Source organism: Myxocyprinus asiaticus, chromosome 11, assembly GCF_019703515.2.
Source record: "Myxocyprinus asiaticus isolate MX2 ecotype Aquarium Trade chromosome 11, UBuf_Myxa_2, whole genome shotgun sequence".
In the NCBI taxonomy this organism is placed as follows: domain Eukaryota; kingdom Metazoa; phylum Chordata; class Actinopteri; order Cypriniformes; family Catostomidae; genus Myxocyprinus; species Myxocyprinus asiaticus.
In genome coordinates this window covers 23,866,532-23,894,518 of record NC_059354.1, presented here as the reverse complement: position 1 = coordinate 23,894,518, position 27,987 = coordinate 23,866,532, and the positions used below count along the sequence as shown (strand labels likewise).

Below are 27,987 nucleotides of genomic sequence, written 5' to 3'. Positions count from 1 at the left end.
ACAGCACCACAGAATGCCAACCGCATTGTTTTTAGATAACTTCATAAAAATAAACAGATACATCAACATTTTAATTTGTTAATTATATATCATATTTAGTAAATTAGAGCATTTTGGGAAGTATTCTTCAACCATGGTCCATAAAATGAAAGTGAATTTATCATATAGCTATTGGCTAATGATTTATAAATTAAATACAAATATGTGCCATTTTAAACATTGAATAATATTGTGGAATGTTTCTGGAAATCAGCATATGGTGTGTGTATGATAACATGTTTATGGATAATTCATACTGAAAATGAATAACCAGGCAGTAGGCAGTGAGGCCTATTAGAATTTCTTTTAATTTAATTATATTTTAATTCTACTATTTTAAATGGAGTGTTCGAATTACAACGCTGCATCCTGTTTGCTATCTCAATCCAAACTCAGTAATCTAAATGAAATCTGAAAGAAAATTCTCAATTAAATTTAGCATGACGCACGACAATGGTGCCAATACCTTTTCATGGTTTTATTGAATTGTTTTGCATTGCCGCACAGCTGTGCGGAAAGGCGCTGTTGTACTGCAAAAGGACCGGCCCATCAGACTCTCGTCAAACAGAAGGTGGAACTGTCCAGTGCTGATGCTCATCCAGGGCTTGAAGGTGGACTCTGCTTTAGCTCCAAACATCTACCGTCAACTAAAACGACCTTATAGGCTTAGCATTTGACGAAAGGCCTATAGGTGATTATAAATGACATTTAATAACGTCTGCAGGAGTTGTATCTTTTATTTGAGGTTGTTTTAAGCTTCTTTCACTTGACAATGGGAGTTACTGGCTAAACAACTGGCAAGCCATTAAGATTGTTTGATTGATGCATCCCACTGCAAAGTGCGTGCCGGGTGCCAAGATCTTTTGACAAGAGAAAAAGTTTCGTTGGATTACATCAATTTGTATTATACATGATGGTGGATGCAGCTGAATGTTGCGTGAAGGTGATGTGCAGATTCAGGCCACTTAACGAGTCGGAAATCAATAGAGGTGACAAATACATACCGAAATTCAAAGAAGACACCGTCGTTATTTCGGTAAGATGCCTTCACGATCTCCCAATTCGTTCATTGTGCATGAGATAATCTCATATAGCTACATATACTAATGTATTACATAGTAAGGTATACCTTTATTTATTCATTTATGTTGATCATTTATCCTATTCCCTTTACGTTTTGGTTCTAAAAGTTCATACTACACTTCGATAACAGAATATGCATAAATATGGTGCATCACATTAGTCAGAACTTCATCTGACTTGCTCGTATAGCTTCTCTCTGTCTTTGGTTTTTGTTTGTTCACTGTAAAAAAAAAAAATAAAAATAAAAAAAAAATAGTAACCATTGTTACCTTAAGAAGCTATTTCTACAAGACCTAGCCTTTAAAATGAATTTTGTTTGTGTAATGTATTCAGGTTGACTCAGTGATATAAAATAATATTGTTAAAGACTTACATCATTAATCCAGTTAATTTAGATATTACCACATGATTCACATTTTTAGTTTTTGTTTTCTGTGTAGACAACCCATAATTTATTTTCATTAGTTGCATTTTGAGTTACTTTTATTGCTTTATTGCGTTTTCTAAGCATTTTTACTTGTTTTTGCGACAATCAGTCCTCTCACTTATAGTCTATAGAACAGGTTTTCCTTTATTTTACCTCAAGGATAGAGTCTACACTCTGTATTAGAGTATGAATTCTGAATTCTGTATTTTTTTAATCATGGTGTTTCTTGATTTGGCTACCCAATCAATAATAATAATGGTGCCAGATACAAAAGCATGAAATCATTTTCACATTGGCTGTGAAAATTCATTTAGTTCTACATTGAGTTTCATAATGTCAATACGCCCTATTGCACAAGTGCACATAGCGCATGCGACAATGTTGAAAGATAATCAAAGTAACATCAAAGTAAATAATAGCAGTAGACATAACAAATCTTGGAAATGTTAATCTTTTCAGTGTTTCTCTGCCTCATAACAATATATATATATTGGCAGGAAATTTGTCACATATCTCATAGGCGAAAACTGGCCAATGGGGCCAGTGCCCTGGGGCCCTTGACTACCAGGGGCCCAGGGGGGCCTGGGATGCAAGGTCTCGTGACCCATCAACTTTGAAAACAAATGTCTGTATATGCTTAAATATCTGGGCCCCACAGCTTATAAAAGGCCCCCTCAACAGGGCCCTATGAATATGAGGGCCCCCAGCCCTCTTATAGGACCCTTTTGCCTTCCTGTCTCTAATTAAATTTTTTGAGCAACTCTTTATCTTATAACACCACCTGGTGAAAGTTTCCATGCTCTTCTGGAAGTAGAAGGCCATGCAAAATACTTTCCAAAATAGCTACCTTCATATTTTTAATGCACTCATATTTTTTATGTGAAATCTTTGCTGATTTTGATAAAGTAAAATTAACAATAACATTTATATTTTTATTGATATTTCAAAATGAGTATTTATTGAATTCAAGCAACATGCTTTAAATGTAATTATTTTATAGAAAAAATAGTTTTAAACAGGTATAAATATAATTTTCTGACTATTTTTTCATATGTTAGGCTTTATATGGTTAAGCTTTATTCTTTGTATAAAAGAGCTGTCGAACAAAAACATTTATTATACTCTTCATTGCTACAACTGCATGTTTGCCCTACATTACAAAAAATAACTTGGCTTAGGTGTTTGGGGAAAACAAAATATTGATATTTACTTTGTGTGGTTCAAAAGTACTGTTTAAACTAGATACGTAACGTTTGTTCAGACAAAATATAATGTTGGTATGACAAAAACTTGTCTGAAAGTTTAAAATAGTTTTAAATGCTTGAAGTTAGACATTTTTACAGGTTTAACAGTAAGAAAGAAAGAAAGAAAGAAAGAAAGAGAGCATCTTTAAGCAGATTAAAGGTGCTGTAAGTGATTTTTTTCAGTATGCAAAAAATGTTCCTACTCCCTTAAACATATTAATGTATTAAGTGTCATGAGATATCTCACCTGTCCCTGTGACAGCTGTACATGTGCATCTCAATAAATTAGAATGTCGTGGAAAAGTTCATTTATTTCAGTAATTCTACTCAAATTGTGAAACTCGTGTATTAAATAAATTCAATGCACACAGACTGAAGTAGTTTAAGTCTTTGGTTCTTTTAATTGTGATGATTTTGGCTCACATTTAACAAAAACCCACCAATTCACTATCTCAACAAATTAGAATATGGTGACATGCCAATCAGCTAATCAACTCAAAACACCTGCAAAGCTTTCCTGAGCCTTCAAAATGGTCTCTCAGTTTGGTTCACTAGGCTATATAATCATGGGGAAGACTGCTGATCTGACAGTTGTCCAGAAGACAATCATTGACACACTTCACAAGGAGGGTAAGCCACAAACATTCATTGCCAAAGAAGCTGGCTGTTCACAGAGTGCTGTATCCAAGCATGTTAACAGAAAGTTGAGTGGAAGGAAAAAGTGTGGAAGAAAAAGATGCACAACCAACCGAGAGAACTGCAGCCTTATGAGGATTGTCAAGCAAAATCGATTCAAGAATTTGGGTGAACTTCACAAGGAATGGACTGAGGCTGGGGTCAAGGCATCAAGAGCCACCACACACAGACATGTCAAGGAATTTGGCTACAGTTGTCATATTCCTCTTGTTAAGCCACTCCTGAACCACAGACAACGTCAGAGGCGTCTTACCTGGGCTAAGGAGAAGAAGAACTGGACTGTTGCCCAGTGGTCCAAAGTCCTCTTTTCAGATGAGAGCAAGTTTTGTATTTCATTTGGAAACCAAGGTCCTAGAGTCTGGAGGAAGGGTGGAGAAGCTCATAGCCCAAGTTGCTTGAAGTCCATTGTTAAGTTTCCACAGTCTGTGATGATTTGGGGTGCAATGTCATCTGCTGGTGTTGGTCCATTGTGTTTTTTGAAAACCAAAGTCACTGCACCCGTTTACCAAGAAATTTTGGAGCACTTCATGCTTCCTTCTGCTGACCAGCTTTTTAAAGATGCTGATTTCATTTTCCAGCAGGATTTGGCACCTGCCCACACTGCCAAAAGCACAAAAAGTTGGTTAAATGACCATGGTGTTGGTGTGCTTGACTGGCCAGCAAACTCACCAGACCTGAACCCCACAGAGAATCTATGGGGTATTGTCAAGAGGAAAATGAGAAACAAGAGACCAAAAAATGCAGATGAGCTGAAGGCCACTGTCAAAGAAACCTGGGCTTCCATACCACCTCAGCAGTGCCACAAACTGATCACCTCCATGCCACGCCGAATTGAGGCAGTAATTAAAGCAAAATGAGCCCCTACCAAGTATTGAGTACATATACAGTAAATGAACATACTTTCCAGAAGGCCAACAATTCACTAAAATGTTTTTTTATTGGTCTTATGATGTATTCTAATTTTTTGAGATAGTGAATTGGTGGGTTTTTGTTAAATGTGAGCCAAAATCATCACAATTAAAAGAACCAAAGACTTAAACTACTTCAGTCTGTGTGCATTGAATTTATTTAATACACGAGTTTCACAATTTGAGTTGAATTACTGAAATAAATGAACTTTTCCACGACATTCTAATTTATTGAGATGCACCTGTAGACTTTGTAAACAGCAAACAAAAATGTGTCCGCGAGTCACGAGCATTGACGCTTCCCACCTGTCAATCATTTTGCTCGTTCTCATAGTGTTGTATTTGAAGCGGATGATTTAGGCTATGATTCATAATGTTTGTCAGTTGAGGCCATTATTGTGCCACTGTTGAATTTGACAGCCACAGGAACAAACAATGCTGCTGTTTTGCTGGGTTTTGGTCTCAAAATTATCTTTGGAGGGTGGGGTTTTGAAATGAGGGGGCATAGCTAATTCAACGGCTCAGTCACATGAAAGCTTCAGAACACTTAATCACTTGCAGCACCTTTAAAGGGCTGAGGTTTGAAATTACAAACATTCCAAAACAGACTCGTATCTCATTTAAATATTCAGTCAATGCAATGTAGTCTAGGGAATTTTTCGACACTTTGAAAAGGCTTAAATGATGCCTTAGCAGGGCTTTTCGATGGAAGAATATAATGGTAGCCAAGCTGTAGGGTCGTTCCAACAGAATTTCACAAAAAATGACCAAATGACCTCTATTTTTGAGCCCCACAACCTTTAGCCCTTCAAAGCTCTCACAATGGAGGGTAAAGTCTTTGAAGGAAATAGGAATGCACCCCATCATTCAGATGAGTTAGAAAAGATATATCAGCATGAGCCAGAGCTGCCTGAACTCTTTGCCGAATTTCACCAAACCCTTGCATAGATACTGTAGGAGCCTACTGTATTTGTTAAATTCATCAATATTTAAAGTGTTTGATGAACTTAAAATATTTGCTAAAAGAAAATTGGCCCCAGGACCCTTGCTAGTCATAATCTTTCCCTGCATATCTCACATACTGTAATTTCATTTGTGTTTCTAATTCAGTTTCATACCAGAAGAATTTTCTTGCTGGATGAACTTATTGCATTCTACACTTATTTTTTAATTTTTTCATTTTTTTTTTTTATGACATTTCAATACTGAAGAACATGTTAATTTACAATAGATTATTACTGCTATGTTTTTAGCAGATTTTATTACTTGTAATTATTTTTTTATTGTATATTAAAACAAGATTATAGGGGGAAATATATATATATAATATATATATTTTTTTTTTTTTTTTTTTTTTTTTTTTTTTTTCATTTTTACAGGATGCGGAATGCAAAAGGTGGGTGAAAAGAGATGCCTATATCGAAATGTGTGGACTAGAGGAAATATTTCATTCCATTGTGCTTGTCAGCATTTGCAAAGGCTTTCACTTATAGGAATGTCATTATTTGTGGCTACTTTGGAAGGTACACCACTGATTGTGGATCAAAGCCTTTTTTTAGCTTTTTACAGAATATTTGTTATTTTGTATAGGCTGATCAGAGGAAAGAGCATTTGATATCTGGAATGCAGAGTATCTGTGCGTGGGTGTGACTTGTTATAAATACTGTATCATGCTGGAGCATCAACACAGTGAGACACTGATGGTTTTTATGTTTTACAGTAAACCTCCAGAAATCCCTTGTGCAAACACAATGGCCCATATTATCTCACTTATTCAGATGGTAATCGTCTTTACCATGCCAAATCGGCACACAAAATCGAGCATAGCAGGTATTAGCCTTCTGTTTCTAATGTAAATTCCTCTCAGTGGTACCCTGAAGGCTCAACTCAGCCTGCTGATCCTAATGCCAGACATTTAGCTTTAGGTGTGATAGTGTCTGTTGATCCGGATGATATTATGTAAATTAATTGCTGTTAATGTTTAACTACCTGCGCCTACTCCCTTATTAAAAGCTGTACGTCTATTATTTCGGCTCCTATCTCATATTTAAAAAACTGCTGTCTTTCATCTGCCTCTGTTTCGAAAGATCTGAAAACTGCTGCTGTTACCCCTATAATAAAGAAACCTGGCTTGGATCATTTTGATTTGAACAACTTTAGGCCTGTTTCTAATCTCCCTTTTGTATCAAAAATATTGGAAAGAGTTGTTGCTTTGCAGCTGCAATCACATCTGCGTACTAACAATTTCTATGACTTGATTCAATCTTGTTTCCACTCTTTCCATAGCACAGTAACTGCACTTTTGAAAATTAGCAATGGCCTGCTTTTAGCTGCTGACTCCGAGTGTCTTGGTTTTCTAATCTTGCTGGACCTGAGTGCTGCATTTGATACAGTTTATCATGACATACTTCTCTCTCGACTCTCTTCTATTGGAGTCACTGACACAGCCTTCTCTTGGTTTAAGTCCTATCTCACCGATAGATGATGTTTTATTTCTATTAAGAAATTTAAATCTCACAATGTCTCTGTTAATTTTGGAGTGCTGCAGGGTTCTGTTTTTGGCCCTTTGCTTTTCAATATTTATATGCTGCCCCTTGGTCATATTATCCGTTATGGCAAATCTATATTTCAGCTCTTTCTGAAGCTGTGCTCCCACTATGCTCACTTAATGATTGTCTCAATGAAATTAAGACCTGGTTACAAAACAATTGTCTTAAATTCAGCATGTATAAGACTGAGGTTATGTTATTTGGTTTACCAGCTCTTGTAAAAAATTCAAATATGAGTATTTCCATTGATGGGGTGCTTTTCAAACCTTCAAAAACCATTCATTAAGTCAGAAAGACACTGAAAATCTGGTCCATGCTTTTATATCCACTCGCCTTGATTATTGTAATTCCCTTTTGATTGGCTTACATGCTAAACTCAAACTCTGCAGTACACATTGTCACTCACAGCAATCATACTGCCCATATTACTCCTATTCTCTGTGACTTACACTGGTTGCCGGTTTCTTCTCGAATCCATTACAAGATCCTTCTAGTAACCTTTAAATGCTTCAATGGCCTTGCACCCCACTATCTCTCTGAATTACTGCAGCCTTACCAACTGATGTGTTCCCTCAGGTCCTCTGGTTCTCAACTTCTTGCTGTCCCCAGATTTCATCTTACCCTCTATGGGTGGTAGATCCTTTAGTGTCATGGCACCAAAACTATGGAACTCACTCTCTTTAGAGCTCTGTATAATTTCTTCCATCTCGGCTTTCAAGCCTCAGCTGAATGCGTATCTATTCTCGCAGTACTTTTTTTCTACCTCTTAATGTTTTGTTTGTTGTGATTACTGTTTGTTTCTGAGTTGTCACTCTGTTTATGCATATTTAGTTGTTATGAAGTCATTCTATTGTAAAGTGACCTTGAGCTGTGGGAAAGGCGCTTAATAAATAAAATGTATTATTATTATTATTATTATTATTATTATTATCTGTCTGTCTCTCTGTCTGTCTGTCTGTCTAGATTTGTCCAAGCAAAGATTATGCTAACTAATACTGTAAAAGATTGTTAAATTATGTGTTTTTCCCCTCAGAAATAATGGGAGAATCTACTAATGAATTAGTTATTTTCTTCTCTCCATTTTCAAACATAGCCACAATTGAACCTATCTTTCTTTTCTCTTTTTAAAGAACATATGAAAATCAGCAAAGCTATTAGTTTAAAATATACTGTGCATGGCATGTGTGTATGTACAAACAATTGCAGTGAGATTTATACAACAGTTAGTGATAAATTGCGTTTGTTACTGATTTGCAGTTTTCAATATCTTGGATTTGACGTTTTGCTTTATGGGGGTTGTCTGGTCAGCAGTGTTTAATTTAGGTGATAACATCCTATTATACATGCAAAGCCACAAAGAGGCCCAGGGCTCCTGCAATTAATTTTTGTTGCCGTAGTGACAGAGGTGCCGTTTTAGGGGTCATGGCTGGTGGGGAAGAGCTGGGGTGTATTAGTGGAATATTTACTGGGAGATTTGTTTAGACACACACAGTGTCACATGCATGTTGATAAAATAAACCCTTGCAGTTGTCTGTATTTGTTTTTCTCTTGTGTAGTATGACATTTCATACTCAAACTAGCCCATCTGGCACTAACAATCATGCCACGGTCCAAATTAGTTGAGATAAAATTTTTTCCCCATTTTGATGGTTGATGTGAACAATAACTGAAGCTCCTGACCCGTGTCTGCATGATTTTATGCACTGCACTGCTGCCACACGATTGGCTGATTAGATAATTGCATGGATAATTGTTGGTGCCAGACAGGCTGGGTTGAGTATTCATGTAACTGCTGATCTCCTGGGATTTTTACACACAACAGTCTCTAGAATTTACTCAGAATGGTGCCAAAAACAAAAAACATCCAGTGAGTGGCAGTTCTGTGGATGGAAATGCCTTATTGATGAGAGAGGTCAACAGAGAATGGCCAGACTAGTTCGAACTGACAAAGTCTACGGTAACTCAAATAACCACTCTGTACAATTGTGGTGAGAAGAATAGCATCTCAGAATGCTATTCTGAGATGCAGGTTGGCGCTGTTTTGGTGGCACGAGGGGGACCTACACAATATTAGGCAGGTGGTTTTAATGTTGTGGCTGATCAGTGTATATATACAGTATATATATATATATATATATATATAAACTCAGCAAATAAAGAAACGTCCCTTTTTCAGGACACTGTATTTTAAAGATAATTTTGTAAAAATCCAAATAACTTTACAGATCTTCATTGTAAAGTGTTTAAACAATGTTTTCCATGCTTGTTCAATGAACCATAAACAATTAATGAACATGCACCTGTGGAAAGGTTGTTAAGACACTAACAGCTCGCAGACAGTAGGCAATTAAGGTCACAGTTATAAAAACGTAGGACACTAAAGAGACCTTTCTTCTGACTCTGAAAAACACCAAAAGAAAGATGCCCAGGGTCCCTGCTCATCTGCGTGAAAATGCCTTAGGTATGCTGCATGGAGGCATGATGACCGCAGATGTGGCCAGGGTAATAAATTGCAATGTCTGTACTGTGAGATGCCTAAGACAGCGCTACAGGGAGACAGGAAGGACAGCTGATTGTCCTCACAGTGGCAGACCACGTGTAACAACACCTGCACAGGATCAGTACATCCGAATATCACACCTGTGGGACAGGTACAGGATGGCAACAACAACTGCCCGAGTTACACCAGGAATGCACAATCCCTCCATCAGTGCTCAGACTGTCAGCAATAGGCTGAGAGAGGCTGGACTGAGGGCTTGTAGGCCTGTTGTAAGGCAAGTCCTTACCAGACATCACCGGCAACAACGTCGCCTATGGGCACAAACCACCACCTTCGCTGGACCAGACAGGACTGGCAAAATGTGCTCTTCACTGACAAGTCATGATTTTGTCTCACCAGGGGTGATGATCGTTTATCATTGAAGGAATGAGCGTTACACCGAGGTCTGTACTCTGGAGCGGGATCGATTTGGAGGTGGAGGGTCCGTCATGGTCTGGGGCGGTGTGTCACAGCATCATCGGACTGAGCTTGTTGTCACTGCAGGCAATCACTCATGTGGTACCCTTCCTGCAGGCTCATCCTGACATGACCCTCCAGCATGTCAGTGCCACCAGCCATACTGCTTATTCTGATTTCCTGCAAGACAGGAATATCAGTGTTCTGCCATGGCCAGCGAAGAGCCTGGATCTCAATCCCATTGAGCATGTCTGGGACCTGTTGGATCGGAAGGTGAGGGTTAGGGCCATTCCCCCCAGAAATGTCCAGGAACTTGGTGGAAGAGTGGGGTAACTTCTCACAGTAAGAACTGGCAAATCTGGTGCAGTCCATGAGGAGGAGATGCACTACAGTAATTAATGCAGCTGGTGGCCACACCAGATACTGACTGTTACTTTTTATTTTGACCCCCCCTTTGTTCAGGGACACATTATTCCATTTCTGTTAGTCACATGTCTGTGAAAATTGTTCAGTTTATGTCTTAGTTGTTGAATCTTTTATGTTCATACAAATATTTACACATTAAGTTTGCTGAAAATAAAAGCAGTTGAAAGTGAGAGGACATTTATTTATTTGCTGAGTTTATATGTTTAGTGTATATGAACTGATTTACTCCACAGATCCATTTACAGAAACTTGTTACACAGAAAGATGGTCTCTTTCATATCAGATATTGTGGTGGTGTTAAAGTCTAAACCATCTATTCTATATCAGATATATGAGCTATTCTTTGACAGAGATTATTTTTTTTTAAGGTTTCTTATTTGTTTCTGACTGACCTGCTTTTCTTTTTAGGGCAAACCGTATATCTTTGACCGAGTCCTTTCTCCGAACACAACACAGGAACAAGTATATGACAACTGTGCCAAACAGATTGTTAAAGGTTGTATATTCATTACATATTTTTGCAAATCATGGTCAATAGAAATGATTAATTAAACAGACCTGTAAAGATATGTTTAAATGTTTAAAACTTAGAATGTCAGCATTTTGAATTATGTTTCTGATTTTTGAGAAATGAGTCTTGATTTTTCAGATGTGCTAGAAGGATATAATGGGACCATTTTTGCAAATGGCCAAACCTCATCAGGAAAGACTCACACTATGGAGGTGAATAAGCAAACCCATTGTATCATAAGATGATGATGTTTCAGAAGGACACACATTTTCGTGCAAAAACAGAATGACCTTTTGCCACATGTGGTTCTTATGGGCTGATCAATTTTTGCTATGCTTAGTCACAAAATGCTTTAGAAGGATGCATATCTTTCAGCATATTTCACGAAATGACTGAAAAGCAAAACTGCTGCAGTGGCTGCAAAATGCCTCTTAACTGCAGCCGTTGCCCTAGAAACAGAATTGCAAGTTCTTTCAACAAGCGATATGAATATAAAGTCAAATAATTCAGTCATTTGGAAAAAAAAAAAAAAGTTGTCTGAGGTGTCACAGTTCATAAAAATAAATTACTCTGTAACTTACATCTCTATCCTGGTCAGTGTTGCCAACTTAGCGACTTTGTCGCTAGATTTAGTGACTTTTCAGACCCCTTTAGCGACTTTTTTTGTAAAAAGCACCTTGCGACAAATCTAGCGACTTTTTGGACAAATCTTAACTACTTTCCATAGAAGAGTCACCAATACTGCCGTGCGAGCGTGAGGTCTTGCTTTCCCGCCGCAGGCACACCTCTCTCTGCATCTACTCTATTCAGTGAGTGGCAGACAGAGGAGCAGCACATTCAGTTCACTGCACGGCAGCTGACACAGATGTGAATGAGCTGCACATGTGCAAACAGAATTGCCAAGGACCAATCAATAATGGTTTGCTCCTCCTTTGTTTTAATTTAAACAATTTAATTTGACCATTATTTTTCTTGCTTATCACTCACTGTTACACAGACAGAGGCTATATGCTGTGCGAGAGAAAAAAATAAGACATTCTGTCACTTCAAACTTTCTTTCTGAGTGATCATTTTACATGTAAATATAGCCGAAATCACAGCACAGCCATTGTCTTTAACTTATGTTATAAAATCAGAATTGTAGCAGTGCAGAGCAGCAGCTTGGAAATTGTTTGGAAGTGTCTACTGGTTAACATGTATTCTTAATGGCCGGCGTTTCAGTCACTGTTTCATACTCGTTCCATTGTCTGACAACAGAAACAGAACAAATATGTACATTAGAACAGCTTTATTGGGAATTCGGCTGTATTAAAATACAGTATGTGAGCACAGAAAGTAGGAGAGAAGCAAACAGGTGTAAAGGGCTGACACAAGGCAGAATGCAAATACGACGTCATCTAGCGACTTTTAGCGACTTTTTTAGCAGGCTTTAGCTAGTTTTCATTGAAAGTAGTTGGCAACACTGATCCTGGTACCATCTGCACTTTTGAAAGATGCAAACTAGCATACAGGATGTGGTCATACATCCTTCAGAGGGAATATAGACAAGTTTGCTTAAATATTACATATTATAACATATAGTTATTTTAAAATAGTGCTACACAGTTTTTAGTTCTAACACAACCCTATTGCATGATTTTGCAGAAAAAAGTAGCATCTGATCAAATATTTGTTTTGACAGGAAAATCACTCCCTTTTATGCCATTTTGTCTCATTTAAACAAACAGGGACAGCTTCATAACCCCCAGCAGATGGGTATCATCCCACGTATTACACAAGACATTTTTGACCACATCTACTCTATGGATGAAAACCTGGAGTTCCATATCAAGGTATTCAAAATGACACAAATGAATGTTTAAAATATGTTTAAAATTATGTACACAGTGTCCTTAAAAGCTATTTTATTCTACATGGTGTGGGTCACCTCAAGGGGGCCAACATATTAAGATCTTAGGACTAGCCGAATACTGCTCGCCTTAATTCAGTAAGGAGGGCTGTTATTGGACAGAATAAATTATGTGTGTCAAAATACAGCATTCCTACAATGGGATCAGTAACCAAAAACATTTGTTTTTGTGTGATACTGCAGCCACACAATAAGTGTCAGTATTAAGTGGAAGATTGCCATCATATTAGCCAGCACAACATACACGGAACAACCGGGTCACTATTTCTTGTTCATGCATATTAAAAGTCATTCCCTACCACAGGTCTCTTATTTTGAAATCTACCTGGACAAGATCAGAGACTTACTTGATGGTGAGATAAAGTCTCATTCACCTTCTAATGGTTTTTGAATAGAATTAATGTTTATTTCTTGGTGTGAATTAAATGTTCTATTTCTAAAGTTTCCAAAACCAACCTTGCTGTACATGAGGATAAGAACCGGGTGCCCTTTGTCAAGGTAGGACTAACCTACTGCCCAGTGCAGACTGTTTAAAGTTTCAGTCACCTAGCATTAAGCAAACTGTACCTTGATGTTTTGTGTTGTTTGATGTTTTTCTGTGGGCAGGGCTGCACAGAGCGCTTTGTGTCCAGTCCAGAGGACGTCATGGATGTAATCGATGAAGGAAAATCCAATCGTCATGTGGCTGTCACGAGTTAGTGATATTTTAACCTGGTTTCCTTCCTTCCTACAATATATCAAACCTTGCCTATCAAAAACAATATATGGTGCTATTATCCTGGTTGTGTGTTACAATATTAAATCCTAACCCATGGTCCTCTAATATTATATTGTGTCTGTCTTTCCACAGATATGAATGAGCATAGCTCCCGCAGTCACAGCATTTTCCTCATTAATATTAAGCAGGAGAATGTGGAGACAGAGAAGAAATTGTGTGGGAAGCTCTATCTGGTGGATCTGGCTGGAAGTGAAAAGGTGACATTTTGTTTGGTTTGTTTTTTTCTTTCTGTTTTCTAGCAAAGTAAAAGAATGTATTTTTTTAATGTACTCTGCGTGCAGCAATTCGGTACTCTTGCATAATTATGGATGCTGGAATTATGGTAGTCTTTACATGGCTACTAAATTGAGCAGATAAATAATATATTATGTGCATAGATAAAATATTCTCTCTCTCTCTTACAGGTCAGTAAAACTGGAGCAGAAGGATCTGTGTTGGACGAGGCTAAAAATATCAATAAGTCTCTCTCTGCTCTGGGGAACGTCATCTCAGCCCTGGCTGAGGGAACTGTAAGTGTTTTGTCCGGGTCATCTGGCCAGTAGTTTTCTTGTATCATTTCCTCTATTTTATTTTATTATTTTATTTTTTAGATGCTGCTCATCCTGTGTAGATAATCTAGGCCATGTATACACAGCACAAAGTAAAACATATCTACTTTTGCTTTGTGCTTTTACATTATATGAATTTATGTAATGCTTCATTATCTTTCTCATCACAGAAAACTCATGTGCCGTACAGAGATAGTAAAATGACTAGGATTCTTCAGGACTCTTTGGGTGGAAACTGTAGAACCACCATCGTCATCTGCTGCTCTCCCTCCATATATAATGAGGCTGAAGAAGTATTGCTCTTCTTTCTTAACACAGAGCCAAAACCATCAAAAACACAGTTTCTGTTAACATGGAAATGACCGCTGAAGAATGGAAGAAAAAATATGAGAAAGAGAAAGAGAAAACCAGGGGTCTGAAAATCATTATCCAGAGGCTAGAAAATGAGCTCAAACGATGGCGGAAAGGTAAACAGAGAATAGAGAAACATAATAAGATTCAATGTTAGATAACCCATCAACTCAGCCCCTGTTTGATGCAGTTTTAAATAAAATAACTTTGTTGTGTCTGCTGTTACAGACTGACAAATCTGTCAGATGCTTAGAGCTTCAAGCAGTTGCTTTGAAACAACTGTAATGGTTTGTCGTACACTGCTTAAGGGTTTGTTTACTGGTGTGAAGTTTGCAGAGATGCCAGTGACTATGTTGACAAAAGCATTGTTTTTGAGTTTTTCCGATATGTCTGATGATGACTCTTTACAATAAGGAAGGAGGCAGTTATTTCTTCCTTGGTTTGTTTATTGTGTAATAAAAATGGCCATAGATTTTTTTCCCCCAAGTGAAATAATGATGTTCCCAAAGAGGAAATGAAGTTATTCCACAGTATACTGCATTTATTGTTAAGAACTTGACAAAAATTGGCTTCCATATAAACCACATCTAGAGAGTACAAGTGTACTGATGACAATCACGCTTAATAATTGGCAATGATAAATACCAATTAGCACAGATTCCACAGATTGTGGAATAATACACAAAAAATGACTTTAAACAGACAGGCCTGTCTTTGAGCGAAAGCTTGTACATGTAAATATGAACAATGCAACAGTGTATAAATTAGATGAATATATGTGCGTTTAATCTTTTCAGATATTATTCAGCCTCAGGGATGCTTTTACTTTCTCTTCTATGAATTCTGAATCATTTTTCATCACTCTCTCAGTGTGTATCACTTTTTCTGTCCTTCATTCCAATGTAATCATTTTCATTTCTGTCAATGTGACCAGCTCCACCTCTCTCTCTTGCACATAAAACACACAGATGCTGAGGTGAAGATTCTCTCCCATCTCATCACTGCAAAGCCCAGAGATTTACTAAGGCTTTGGCTTTGTTTGCAGCTGTTTCAATTTTGCTTCCACACAGTGCTTTTATCATCTGGTTTACTGCAAGCCTAACTCTAGAGCCAATTAGTTGTTGTTGCTGTTTTAAAACTGCACTATGTAAGATTTTTGGGTTAAAAATGAACATGTTGCCATTATTGATTGACTACCTAAACAATCAATGTTCAAAACAATGTCCTTACCTTACCCCAATTCACTACAGTAAGCCTATAAAGATTATTTGTATTTTGAGCTGTCGGTTCGATTTGGCACAACATCTCTGGTTTATGACGTTCATCCTTGCGTCATTACGTCATGTCCGCACACACAAGAAAGAAGTACTGGCAGTCTCATGTTCTGGCAGTAGAAACTAACTACGCTGTTCAGTTCAGTCAGTAACACACACAGTTTAGGACAGCATCATTGCATTCTAGATGGATGTTTATCTGTTATCTGTTTGCCAAAGTTGTTTACCTGCTATAATGCTTGGATATGTTTTCTGGTAGGGTTGTTGAAGCTAATATTGCTTGTCATGCTTTTATGAATCTAACATTACTCATGTGTAAACCGATCCCGATGTATCTATGTTGTCCAGTGAAGGTACTGTGACATGTTTAATATGTATGACTTCTGAAATTGACTTATATTGCATATTTAAGCTTATTATTTTTATGTTTAATAACGTATATATTTTATCCCCATCATTACTGAATCCTCATTTTATGTTTTTAGTTTATTGTGTGCATTGCATAGACATGCTATTGTAGTAACTGAGGCTGGACAATATAGTATAAAAATAATAAAGTCTTCTATTGAACTCGTATCAGCCATATCATGAGTTTAACCTCTTAAATTGAAAATTGTAGTACAGTTCAAACATTAATATTAGATAAAACACTTGAATAATCATATTAAGATCAGCTGGTGGTGGCTGAGTAGAGTCCCTTGTTCTCTGTTTAAAAGTGCTTTGAGTGTAGTGTCAGAAAAGCGATTCAAGTGTAAATTTCATTCAAATATGTATATAAGAGGTTTGTTTATCTTCATCAAAACAAGTAATATTTCCGTTTCAAATGTTTAATCTTATAACATAATATCAACATGAAAATAGCACGTTATGACTCCGGCTCCAGTCATGATCACACACAGGCGATGTCCAGTTAAGCTCAAATTGGGAGATTCATCCACCAGAAGAGCAGTGCCAGAACACGACTGACGTAATGTATTTTTCTGGAAATTGCTTACAATTTTAAGTTTCAACCACAGATGTCGCTAGAGGTCACAAAGTTAAGTAGTGCAGCTTTAAATACAAGCTATCTTCCTCATCTCCTGGCAGTTTGCTGGCAAAGACTGTGGTGGGGCATGGTGCTGCATGAAGGGTGTTAAGTTATGTTTAAGAAAATTTAATTAAGAGTGTGTTATGCCTTTTATGCCATTTAGATTTGTTGATTAAAGGATTTTGTTTAAGCCATAGCAATGAGAAACATTTTGTTTGTCCTTAGATTTTACACATTCTGTGTAAAACTTTCAAAACATGGGGATACTTCTTCCAAAAATGAAAATTCTCTCATCATTTACTCACTCAAATGCCATATCAGATATGTATGACTTTCTTTCTTCTGCAGAACACAAACACATTTTTTTTAAAAGAATATCTCTGCTCTGGTGGTCCTCACAATGCAAGTGAATGGTGTCCAGAACTTTGAATAAAAACTTTGAACAATATGATAGGTGTGGGTGAGAAAAAGATCAATATTTAAGTCATTTTTTCCTATCTATCTCCACCTTTAACCAGACACAACCAGTAGGTGGCTGAATGTAAAAGTGAAAGTCACTTCCACACCAGAATGTAGAAGTGAAAGTAAAAGTGTAGGTTTACAGTTAAAAAAGGACTTAAATATTGATCTGTTTCTCACCCACACCTATCATATCGCTTCAGAGGATATGGATTTAACCACCAGAGTCTAATGGATTACTTTTATACTGCCTTTTGGACCTTCAAAGTTCTGGTCACAATTCACTTGCATTGTGAGAGGACCAACAGAGCTAAAATATTCTTTAAAAAATCTTTGTTTATGTTTTTCAGAAGAAAGAAAGACATGCACATCTGGGGTGGAATGAGGGTGAGTAAATGATGAGAGAATTTTCATTTTTGGGTGAACTGTCCCTTTAATGGATGGATGTTCATAAGTTTGAAGCTTACAACTGCTGTTGTGTTGGGCTGACATATTTAACGTCTTCAGGTGAGACTGTACCTGTTGAACAGCAACTCAACAGCAAGGAATCCAAGAATTCTGAAGCCGCTCCCATAATTGACACATCAGCTCCACCCCCTGAGCCTCTTTCTGATACAGAGAAAACACAATATGAGGAACTGATCAATGAACTGTATCAGCAGCTAGATGACAAGGTGATGAATACCTCACATGTGGTGTAAGAAGTTTCAGGAGGATAGTGCACTCCCTACAATCTCTTTTTGTCCCTGCTGCACCTCTTCCTCTCTCTCTCTCTCTCTCTCTCTCTCTCTCTCTCACACACTCTTTTCCATCAGGATGATGAGATCAACCAGTACAGTCAGCTGGCAGAGAACCTAAAGCAGCAGATGGCAGATCAGGATGAAGTGAGTTGACTCCAATAGCAGCACCGTAGAGCACAACATTCATGCCCTCCACTACTTATTATACCACACATCTCATTCCATGATATTTTGCCTGCAATGCCTCTGAAATTGAAAAAAGGACGATTTGAGGAGCATTGCCACGAGATATGGAATAGCTAGCTGAAATTTTAAAACAGCTTTATCTACACTATGTATGGCTGCTGGTAAAAGCCAGATCCTGCTGGACACATGAAAGAACTGTCTGTCTCACATTTATCAAAACTAGTATAAATATCAATTTACACTGAGGAACGTGCAGAGTGATGTATGAGAGAATTTGTTGAAAATGAGTAGATTTAGCCACACCATCTCATTGCTTACTTAGAAATTCCCATCAGGTAGAATGAACATCAGTTCTAGGAAATGTGCTCCTAACCACACAGGTAGAATTATAGCCATTTAAATAAAAATGTTGTTCCCATGGGAATGACTCAACCTTGTTGAAAAGACCAGTAGAACTTGTTGCACCAGCATATGTTGTATGGGTTTAAGACATCATTGATAAATCAGCTTCACCAAAAGACCATGCTGGTTGCCCAGCATTACCAGCTAGGCTTTGCTGGTGAACTGCATGGATGTAAATGGATGGTCCACCATCTAGACCAGTACTAAACCAGCTTGAACCAACATGGAAATGCATGCTAGTCTAAGCTGGTCTTTTTAGCAGGTTCCTGTATCTGATTCTGCTTCTTCTCTTTTGGAACATTTGGACTCAATTAGAAACTCAAACACAAAATTTCCATATTCCAACATCAATATTATTTTTTGTAGCTGATAATTTTCTTAAAATATCTTTTTGTACAGCATTCAACTGACCACAAAAATAGCAGTTCAAATGTCTTCTATGGACTGATATTAACATTTCATTACATTATAAACTGTTAGTAATGCCGCATGTTCTTCAACATGATAAAATGGAACTATCCCTGATCATAATATACTATTGAAAAGCATAAAGTATGAATCCCCAAAGATTATAAAAGCTTTCAACAGTCATTTGATGTCTAAACTTACCCATCCTGCACACACAGAGCTCCTGGCATCCACACGCCGTGACTATGAGAAGATCCAAGAAGACCTGTGCCGCTTGCAGCATGAGAACGAGGCGGCTAAAGAGGAGGTCAAAGAGGTGCTTCAAGCCTTAGAGGAGCTGGCAGTGAACTATGACCAGAAGAGCCATGAGGTGGAGGAGAAAGGCAAGACAAACCAACAACTTTCAGAGGAGCTTGTGCAGAAAAGTGTAAGTAAAACGAGGTAAATGGAAAGAGAAAATGCATATATCAGACCACAAGGATGACTACTGAAGAGCTCATGTGGGAGACGGAGGAAGGTTTTGTAGCCTTGTGGAGTGATTCTGGCCTGTTGTTATACTGTAGGCAGCTCTGGTTGGTGTGGAGAGAGATTTCGCTGCCCTGCAGGAACTGAGTGGACATCACAAGAAGAGATCAGCAGAGATCCTCAGTCTATTGCTCCGAGACCTCAATGAGATTGGCAGCGTTATTGCCTTGAGTAACCACAAGGTTGCAAGAACACACACCTGTCACACACAAACACATACAACATACATTTGTCCTTATCTGAGCAATGTCAGGCATTTTAGCATCTCTTTTAGCATATTCACTAATAGTCTGGTCTACCAAGGGGTTTTCAATGGGTGAATTATAAAGCAATAGTTCACCCAAAAAGGAAAATTGGAAAAAAATAAACGGGGACCAGTGCTGTCAAGCTTTAAAAGGACAAAAAAGCACCATTAAAAAAATTTCAAATTAGAAGTCCATACGATAGCTTTTGATAGCTATTTTAAGACGATAGCTGTGTGTGAGGCCATACATAATTTATGCATTTTTTTTTTATGGGTAATCATCATGCCTGAGATCCCACAAATAATTAACAAATGGAAAAGCAAATCTTGGTTTCCACTTCGAGCCCTATTTATGTATTTTATTTTCCCTCAGATGGCAGAGGTGAATGGAGGAATGGAAGAGGAATTCACCATGGCACGTCTCTTTATCAGTAAGATGAAGTCAGAAGTGAAGTCTTTGGTCAACCGTAGCAAACAGCTCGAGAGTGCACAGACCAATACAGTGCGCAAAATGCAGGCCAATGAGAAAGAGCTTGCTTCCTGCCAGCTCCTTATCTCTCAGGTACCCATTATGATTTATTTATGCATTGAAGGGAAGCGCACAGCTCTCTCTTGTGGTGGATGAGAAAGGAACACTTTTGCCTTTTTAGTGAGAAGGCATTCACAACAGAACTGTTGCATCATTGAGCTCATTGAGGTGCTGTTTCTCATTGATTCATTTCTAATGCATGATAATCTCAGCATCTCAGCCTTTGATTTCAGGCATCCTCAGCATTCCAGTTCATCCAAACCTGGCCAATTTACATGAATCATTTCATAAAACAAACAAAAAAGCCAATATGTTTGATCAACATGGACCCCTTTTTGCTGCGATAAGGTCAATTGTGCTTTGTTTCAGTGTTAAATGACTGAATGGGATCAGATAAGTGCTATGCAAACAAATGTAAACCTCAGTTTTGTGTTGTCTTTATTAGGATCAGACATTGGAATGTATGTTTGTCTTTTATGCATTGTAGCATCAGGCAAAGATCAAATCCCTTACAGACTACATGCAGAACATGGAGCAGAAGAAAAGACAGCTGGAGGAAAGCCATGATTCACTGATGGAGGAGCTTGCAAAACTCCACGCAGAAGGTCTGTGTGATACACATACACATTTTTTGTAATAATTACAAAGCCAGTGTTTTTCAACCATTTGTGTTGTGTACCCCTACAGCTTCATTAGCAATGCTCAAGTTCCTCTTCATCAACTCCAAATCAGAAGTGTTTCTTTTCACTCAGATTATACTGAAAATCATTTAGCATTATTATTAAAATTATTAAAACGTCTATTATTACAAAGATTTACTTTTAAACAAAAACAGTCGATACCGTGGGTGAAAAACAGACTCTTTGATTCTCCTCTCACCTCTCCCTTTAATGAGACCTCTGAGCTTGTTTGTCTATCTCAAGTGTTGACAGGTCTGAGGGCAATAATGAAGAAGCTTTCTCTAAGAAAGTCATTTGCAGTGTTTGTATGGTAGAATTTAATTATCTTCGAAACTTAATAAGTATGAAATACACTGTATGAGAAAACCAAACACTTATCCATTTTGTTTACTTTCCTTAAAAGGAACTGAATGTGTTTAGGCATTAACTACAATATGTCTCGAGAATAGTCGGGATTAATAATTTTGTATCTTTTGACAGCCCTTATATCATCCTAATATAATAATAAAGTCATAATTTCAGTTTTATTGCTAGTTTAACCAAGCAAATTTAAAATCTTTCCAAGTCCTCCTGGAACCATCTTCAGTTCCTCAGTATACCTGGTTGAGAATCACTTTACTAAACAAAGCTTGTGTCACAAAAATACTGTGCACCAGATTATTTGCACTAGGTGTAAATTGCACCTGCCAGACAGCATTGCTATTTGCACTCAAATAGTCTGATGAAAACAGTAAAATGAAAGACAAAATTTGCCCCCAAGTATCACTTCAATGCCATGGTGTTTAAAGATGCTGTGGATGTGTTTTTTTCGTACAGACGACCCGGGTTCGATTCCCACTTTGCTCCAGTTTTTCCCATTCTGTTTCCTGTCTCCACTCTTAATATTTCCTGTAAAATTGAGTTCAGAGAAAGGTTTGATCAGGGTAAAATTAACAATGGTTTTACTATAGTAATATTGTAGTAACCATGTTTTTTGGAAGTCGTAGTTTTAATACAATTAACCATGGTTTCTACAGTAATATGGTGTTAAAATAGTAACCATGTTTTAATTTTTTTATTTCTATGATTTTACTACATGATACCACGGTGATACTATGGTTACTGTAGTAAAGCCATGGTTAATTTTTGTAAGGTAAGGTTAGGGTTAGGTTTAGGGGTAGGGGTTGGTGTAGGGTGTCTGTGAGACTCTAAATAAACACAATAAACATGCTTCAGTGATGCTCCTATGCTGTATGTTAGTATTTAATTAAAAGTGCAAGTAGTACCACTATTTACACCGATGTGCAAATAACATCTAACACTTTTTGCACTTAGTGAAAAGAAGATGCTTTTTGTTGCTATTTACACTTAGTGTAAATAGCATCTATCACTTTTTGCACTTAGTGCAAATAGCCTCTGCCTTCATTTAAATCTAGGAGAAGCATAGCATGATTTCTGACAGTGATTTGTCTTTATATTATTAAAGTCTCAAAGGTTTTTTGCTTTGTTCATACAGAAGAGATGCACAAGGTGTCAGTTCTGGATAAGGAAAAGGAACACATGAGCAGAATCCAGGATGCTGTGGAGATGAAGGTGATCAATGCAACAACAGTTTTCTGGCATTTTCTCCTCTAACCCACAGTAACGTATTACTATTTATTGTCATCCATATTAAGCTCTAGATGCTTCTCGTTTGTTTTGACAATTCACATCACAAGATCACAGAAATCTACTGTATAGATACATTGGATGGTTTTTAATAGGAAAATAATGCCATTTTGAAAAACATTATTGAATGTTTGGTATAGCACATAAAAAAAGCTTTCTGTGTCTTATCTGTGGATGTCCTGCAATACCTTTTTGGATCACCATGGGTCCCCAGACACTTGGTGGAAAACCCTGGCCCTAGAAATTTACCACAGACAGTGTAATATAAATGTAATTTACATAGTGAAATATATAAATGGTCTGTGTATTTGTATGTAGAAAGCCCTGGAACAGCAGATGGAAAGCCACAGAGTGGCTCATCAGAAGCAGGTCTCTCGTCTCCGAGATGAGATCGAAGAGATACAGAGGATCTTGGATGAGCTGAAGGAGTAAGAGCTTTATCACAGTATATTTCTGCTGAACTGTGGTCAGTTCAATAGTTGTTTATTATGATATTCATTTTAAATGTTTTGTATTGAGGTTTAAAATGAATACTTTGCCATTTTTCCTTTACATCCACTTAGCATAGGTCAAAATTAATCAAAACTAATCCAGAATGACTCAATTCATTCAATAATTCCCTCTCATTCCCCATCTGATGTCAGTATGAACCAAGCTCTTCAGCTTGAACACAAGCAGCTTATGTCTGACTATGAAAAGCTGGAACAGGAGGAACAGAAGAAGGATGAGAGGCTACAGAAGCTTGTGTGAGTATACTGCTCATATTAATAAAGTCATAACAATCTTTAGCTCATGGAAGCTGAAGTTTAGAATAGTTTCCAAGAACCTCTAAAATGAGCAGTGACAGATTCATTTCAATGCAGTTGAGTTTGTTTGTAAAGCACTTGTAGATTCATGCCATCTAGTAAAGACATCTTTTGATCAAATGTATTATCACTTTTGTTATAATTAGTTTGTTGAATGAGAAAAAGGAGCAAGCCAAAGAAGATCTAAAGGGTCTGGAAGAGACTGTTGTGAGTTTGCTCTCTGTGGACAGTAGTTCATCAATCTTCAACATAACATTCAGCATCTGGACAGCTGTTCTTCTTATAAAATATACAACATTTTTAAGATAATGATCATGTCGTTTTATTATCCTATAGGCAAAAGAGCTCCAGACTCTCCACAATCTGCGTAGGCTTTTTATCCAGGAAATCAATGATCGAACTGGACAAGTGAGTTGTCAAACACTGAGTATTCCCTCCTGTTTTTGAACTCACTGTCATCTGAGTCTCATCGGGCAGGGATTTGTGCTATTATTCTGTGGCTAATAGCTGCCAGTAAACTGTTGCTAGTGATGCTAAAAAACCACATTAATAGGAATATGGAAACACTCTTTCAGCCCTGTTCATATGGAATCAATGGCCGTTGCTATTAAATGTGAAATAAAATAAATGGCATTGCTTGATTACACTTGTCTGGTTTGTAGAGTGTGGAACTGGACACTGATGAATCAGGGGGAAGTCTGGCTCAAAAACAAAAGATTATTTTCCTGGAGAACAACCTGGAACAGCTCACTAAAGTCCACAAGCAGGTTTTTTGAATTTCTGACAACTTTAAAATAGTAGTATAAGAATAATAGTATTGGCTCTGAGCCATAAATTATATAAATATAGCAGTTCTTTCTGTATTCTTCTTTATCTGTCTATATTTTATCATTTCTATGTATCTATAGCTGGTACGTGATAATGCAGACTTAAGATGTGAGCTGCCTAAACTTGAGAAGCGCCTACGTGCAACCACTGAGCATGTGAAGATTTTGGAGTCTGTTTTGAGAGAGGCGAAAGAAAGTGCCATGAAAGACCGTAAGCGGTACCAGAAAGAGGTGGGCCGCATTGAGGAGGTCATCCGAGCCAAGAACCAGGCCAGGAGGAACCACACCGCACAAATTGGTCTGAAAATCCCCTTTATGTGTGTGTGTGTTTGTGTGTGTGTGTGTGTGTGTGTGTGTGGATTTGCTTTCTTGGGACTAACATTCAAATACTGCACACTGTCATGTACATTTCCAAGAAGTATTTGTAGTTTCACTCTATAGAGTAGCTTTGTCTTCTCTTTTTTTTTTTTTTTTTTTGCATAACATTTCAGTAGACACCAGTTTAAAGTGCAAAATACTGTTAAAAGAAGGAACTGATGTTATACTATAGGCAGTAGGGGGAGCCATATACTTATTATCAACAATAATACTTTGTCTCCAGTTACCTGATGACCAAATATTTGCATGCATTGCTGCAGATGTCTTCCATATACTATGCATAGTTCATACTTATGCAAGTATTTATGCATATAGGGTGAATACAGGTAAAGTGTGGCACTTTCCATTATTGTATTATTGCTGTTGTGTTATGCCAAATAGTTTAGCCCCTCACACAGTACCATTTTAAATAACTAAAGATCTCCACGACACTATACAGAAGGAAAAAATAAAGAAATATTAAATACAAAAACTTACAGTAAGTGTCCCATTTTACACACTGTACCACTTGTATGCACCCTACAAGTGTGCATATTCAATTGCATTAGATTCTATCTGTTTGAACTATTTCAGGAGCTATTGATCTGTTATAAATATATTTCTTTTTGAACTGCACTGTTTCTTTTATAGCTAAGCCTATTCGTGCTGGACATCATCACCCAGTGGTTTCTGCCTCACTAGGCCACACTGTCAGAGGAGGTGTCTCTAGCCCACGACAACACCATCATCAGCACCAGCAGCAACAACAGCAGCAGTACCATCACAGGACCAAGTGAAAACAAGCCAAGTAAGTGCACTGTTTCTGTGTAAAGCATTGAAGTCTTCTTTGCTACAAAAATGTGCTACTTTCAAGTACTCTATTTATATGTCTTGGAATTCTGTTTTAAATGCATTAAACACTGAAATGTATTACTTTTGAATATTGTGAGACATCTGACATCTCACTTTGCTTTGGATAAAATCAGCTGATAAATGAATAAAGCTTTTCAGGGATACCAGCATATCTGACTTTACCAGACCACAAGATTTTTTCTGAATTCTCTCAGAGCTCAATTTCTGGATTCCTACCACACAGAGCATGTGACAAGACTGTGATAGGAAAAATAGATTTGCTTTCCATCCCAGGCATGTTTGTCATGCCTCTTAATTTGATGTTGGGACATGATGGTGTGTTTATCTTGGGCATATGTTGAGATTAATGTGGCAGTGTAGAAAACTGCGGCTAATTAGGTTTCAGTAGCATGTGATGCATCTGGGAACCACAAGGGACTTTAGTAGGAAAGTTGTGGTGTAGCATTAGTTACTGTGCCAACTATTTGACAAAGATGGAGCAACACAGTTGTAATAGCTACAAAGGATCTGTGTTGGCAAATGGCAGGAGTCCTTGGGAAAGTCAGTGAATGATGGACAGTTTCTGGTGCCATCTGGCTTTCACTCAGTTGTAGTCAAAGTTTATGGATCTAAGGTTAGGTTTTTTTTTTTTTTTCATTGTTTACCTTGTCATGAAAATGACTAGTCACATTCGGGATGGTGCAATCTCTGGAAGAAAAGCTGTTTTGTCATTATATCCAGTGTTTAGTATGGTGAAAGTATTTTAGTTATTTCTTTTTTTCGCACAGGATGCTTATCAAAATAACATTTGTCTAACTTTTCCCATTTCCTACAGGGTAAAAAAAAATGAAAGGTTCTTTCCATTCAAATCATGTGTGGCATCAAGAGTACATCTTTTTCAGCTGTCCTTCCTTTTCAATGAGGAAAAAGAACTACTGTCATCTTTTACTAAGACTCTCAAGTTAACTTGCTGTCCTTACCATGACCTCCACACATTCATCCATTTTAAGTCGGCTACTGCCCTCCATTTATTCATTAGCCCTGAATGGGGATCTGAGATCTGTAGACTCTTCCATGAATAAACATTCACAGAAATGGGCAAACTCAGACCCATTCTCTGAGACAAAGTGATAGTGTCTTTTAAATAGAAGTGCTATTTCATATAGGTGCTATTTTTTTGCTCATTTCATGTTCTGACACTTCCTCTTTGTCTTTAAGTCTTCAATATTGTTATCACATTCTGATTATAGTAATTCAGCTCATTTGTCATCATAGTTGCCAGGTTAGTTTCCATCAAATGTCTTGGAAGAAGAACATTAGAAGAATTTTTACACCCCCGGGAGTATCTTTAGGGCCTTTCTGCGGTTCTCTTAATTGGCACTAATTGTTTTAGTCTTAATGGCCACTGAGAACATGCAGTGACATGACTGGGGAATGTTGTTTAGGAACACATACATTGCTTCGAGCTTAATGCTGAGTGTTTAAATGATGTATAATGCTTTATTGATTGGAAAAACTTTCACTGGATGTTAATTTTTTTATATTTATTATTATATACATTAATCATTTGAATTGATTGACTGATTTGAATTTGTTGATTGATTTTGAATTTATGTCTTCTGAAGAGATCCAATCAGTTTTGGGTGAGATCAAACCAAAATGTAACTCCTTTTTCACTGTACATGTTGCCATTGCAGTCTCTAGGTACGATCATGATCTCAAGCTCGATTACACTTTGTTCAGATCACCATTCACTTGCATTGTATGGACCTACAGAGCTGAGATATTCTTCTAAAAATATTAGTTTGTGTTCTGCAGAAGAAATAAAGTCATACACATCTGGAATGGCATGAGAATGAGTAAATGAAGAGAGAATTCCTTTAAGGAAAGCCAAAGTCAGAAACATTATAGCTTCATATCAAAATAGCAAATGACCCTGTTAAGAAGTTTACAGCTAATTCCATTTATAATAGGCAACTTACAGTATGTATTTAATAAAACTGTATAAAAGTTAGATTTATGTACTTTTGTATCATTATGCCATTATTTATCATTTGTACATTTTACTTTTGATATTGCTCTAAGGTCATGACCTCCCCTGTCAAATTAACTCTCTCTTAGAGAATCACTGTATTCCCCCTTTTTTCTTCTTCTTCTTTAGAAGTGTATGTAAAGTGAACAGACACCAGTGACTTATCAAGGTGTATTGTTTTTGTATCTAGTACAGTGTTCTTGTACTATGTTGCTCCATGCACAACTCTATGGTGGTGAATTATTGTACTACACACACAGACCTCCATCGAGTGTTTGTCTTCAGGTTCTTGTTCATCAGTGTTTTAAAGTTCTATGCTATGAACCTTTACCTCAGCAGACAGTGTGATCATGGGAGCACCTGAAAATGAGATATCAGAGAACATGGAATAAACGTTAAATTTATTTGGTTTATAGGTGTAAGGATGCACAACAAACATGGGTTTTAAATGAATGTTTGTCACAATATACCATGATTAAAGCACACATGTGAATGACGAGGTTTCAGTTTTAGAGTGTGACTCTTATTATCAGATGTTGTGGAAACTGAAAAAAATAAAAGTTTACT

The 27,987-nt window shown here is 37.3% G+C and overlaps 1 protein-coding gene across 1 annotated transcript; it reads left to right on the top strand.

Moving 5' to 3' along the window:
• Positions 1 to 778: 778 nt before the first annotated feature.
• Positions 779 to 27,987, top strand: LOC127448447 (kinesin heavy chain-like). Its single transcript, XM_051710967.1, is given in 26 exon segments — positions 779 to 1,075; positions 10,737 to 10,824; positions 10,978 to 11,051; positions 12,567 to 12,671; positions 13,053 to 13,101; positions 13,191 to 13,246; positions 13,355 to 13,442; positions 13,599 to 13,723; positions 13,931 to 14,035; positions 14,245 to 14,362; positions 14,365 to 14,541; positions 17,693 to 17,859; positions 18,001 to 18,069; positions 19,142 to 19,348; positions 19,485 to 19,628; positions 20,064 to 20,252; positions 20,707 to 20,824; positions 22,395 to 22,471; positions 22,865 to 22,974; positions 23,191 to 23,292; positions 23,499 to 23,559; positions 23,689 to 23,760; positions 24,015 to 24,119; positions 24,261 to 24,477; positions 25,188 to 25,344; positions 26,224 to 27,987. Coding segments are annotated over 25 exon segments (2,895 nt in total). The 5' UTR covers positions 779 to 949; the 3' UTR covers positions 25,334 to 25,344; positions 26,224 to 27,987.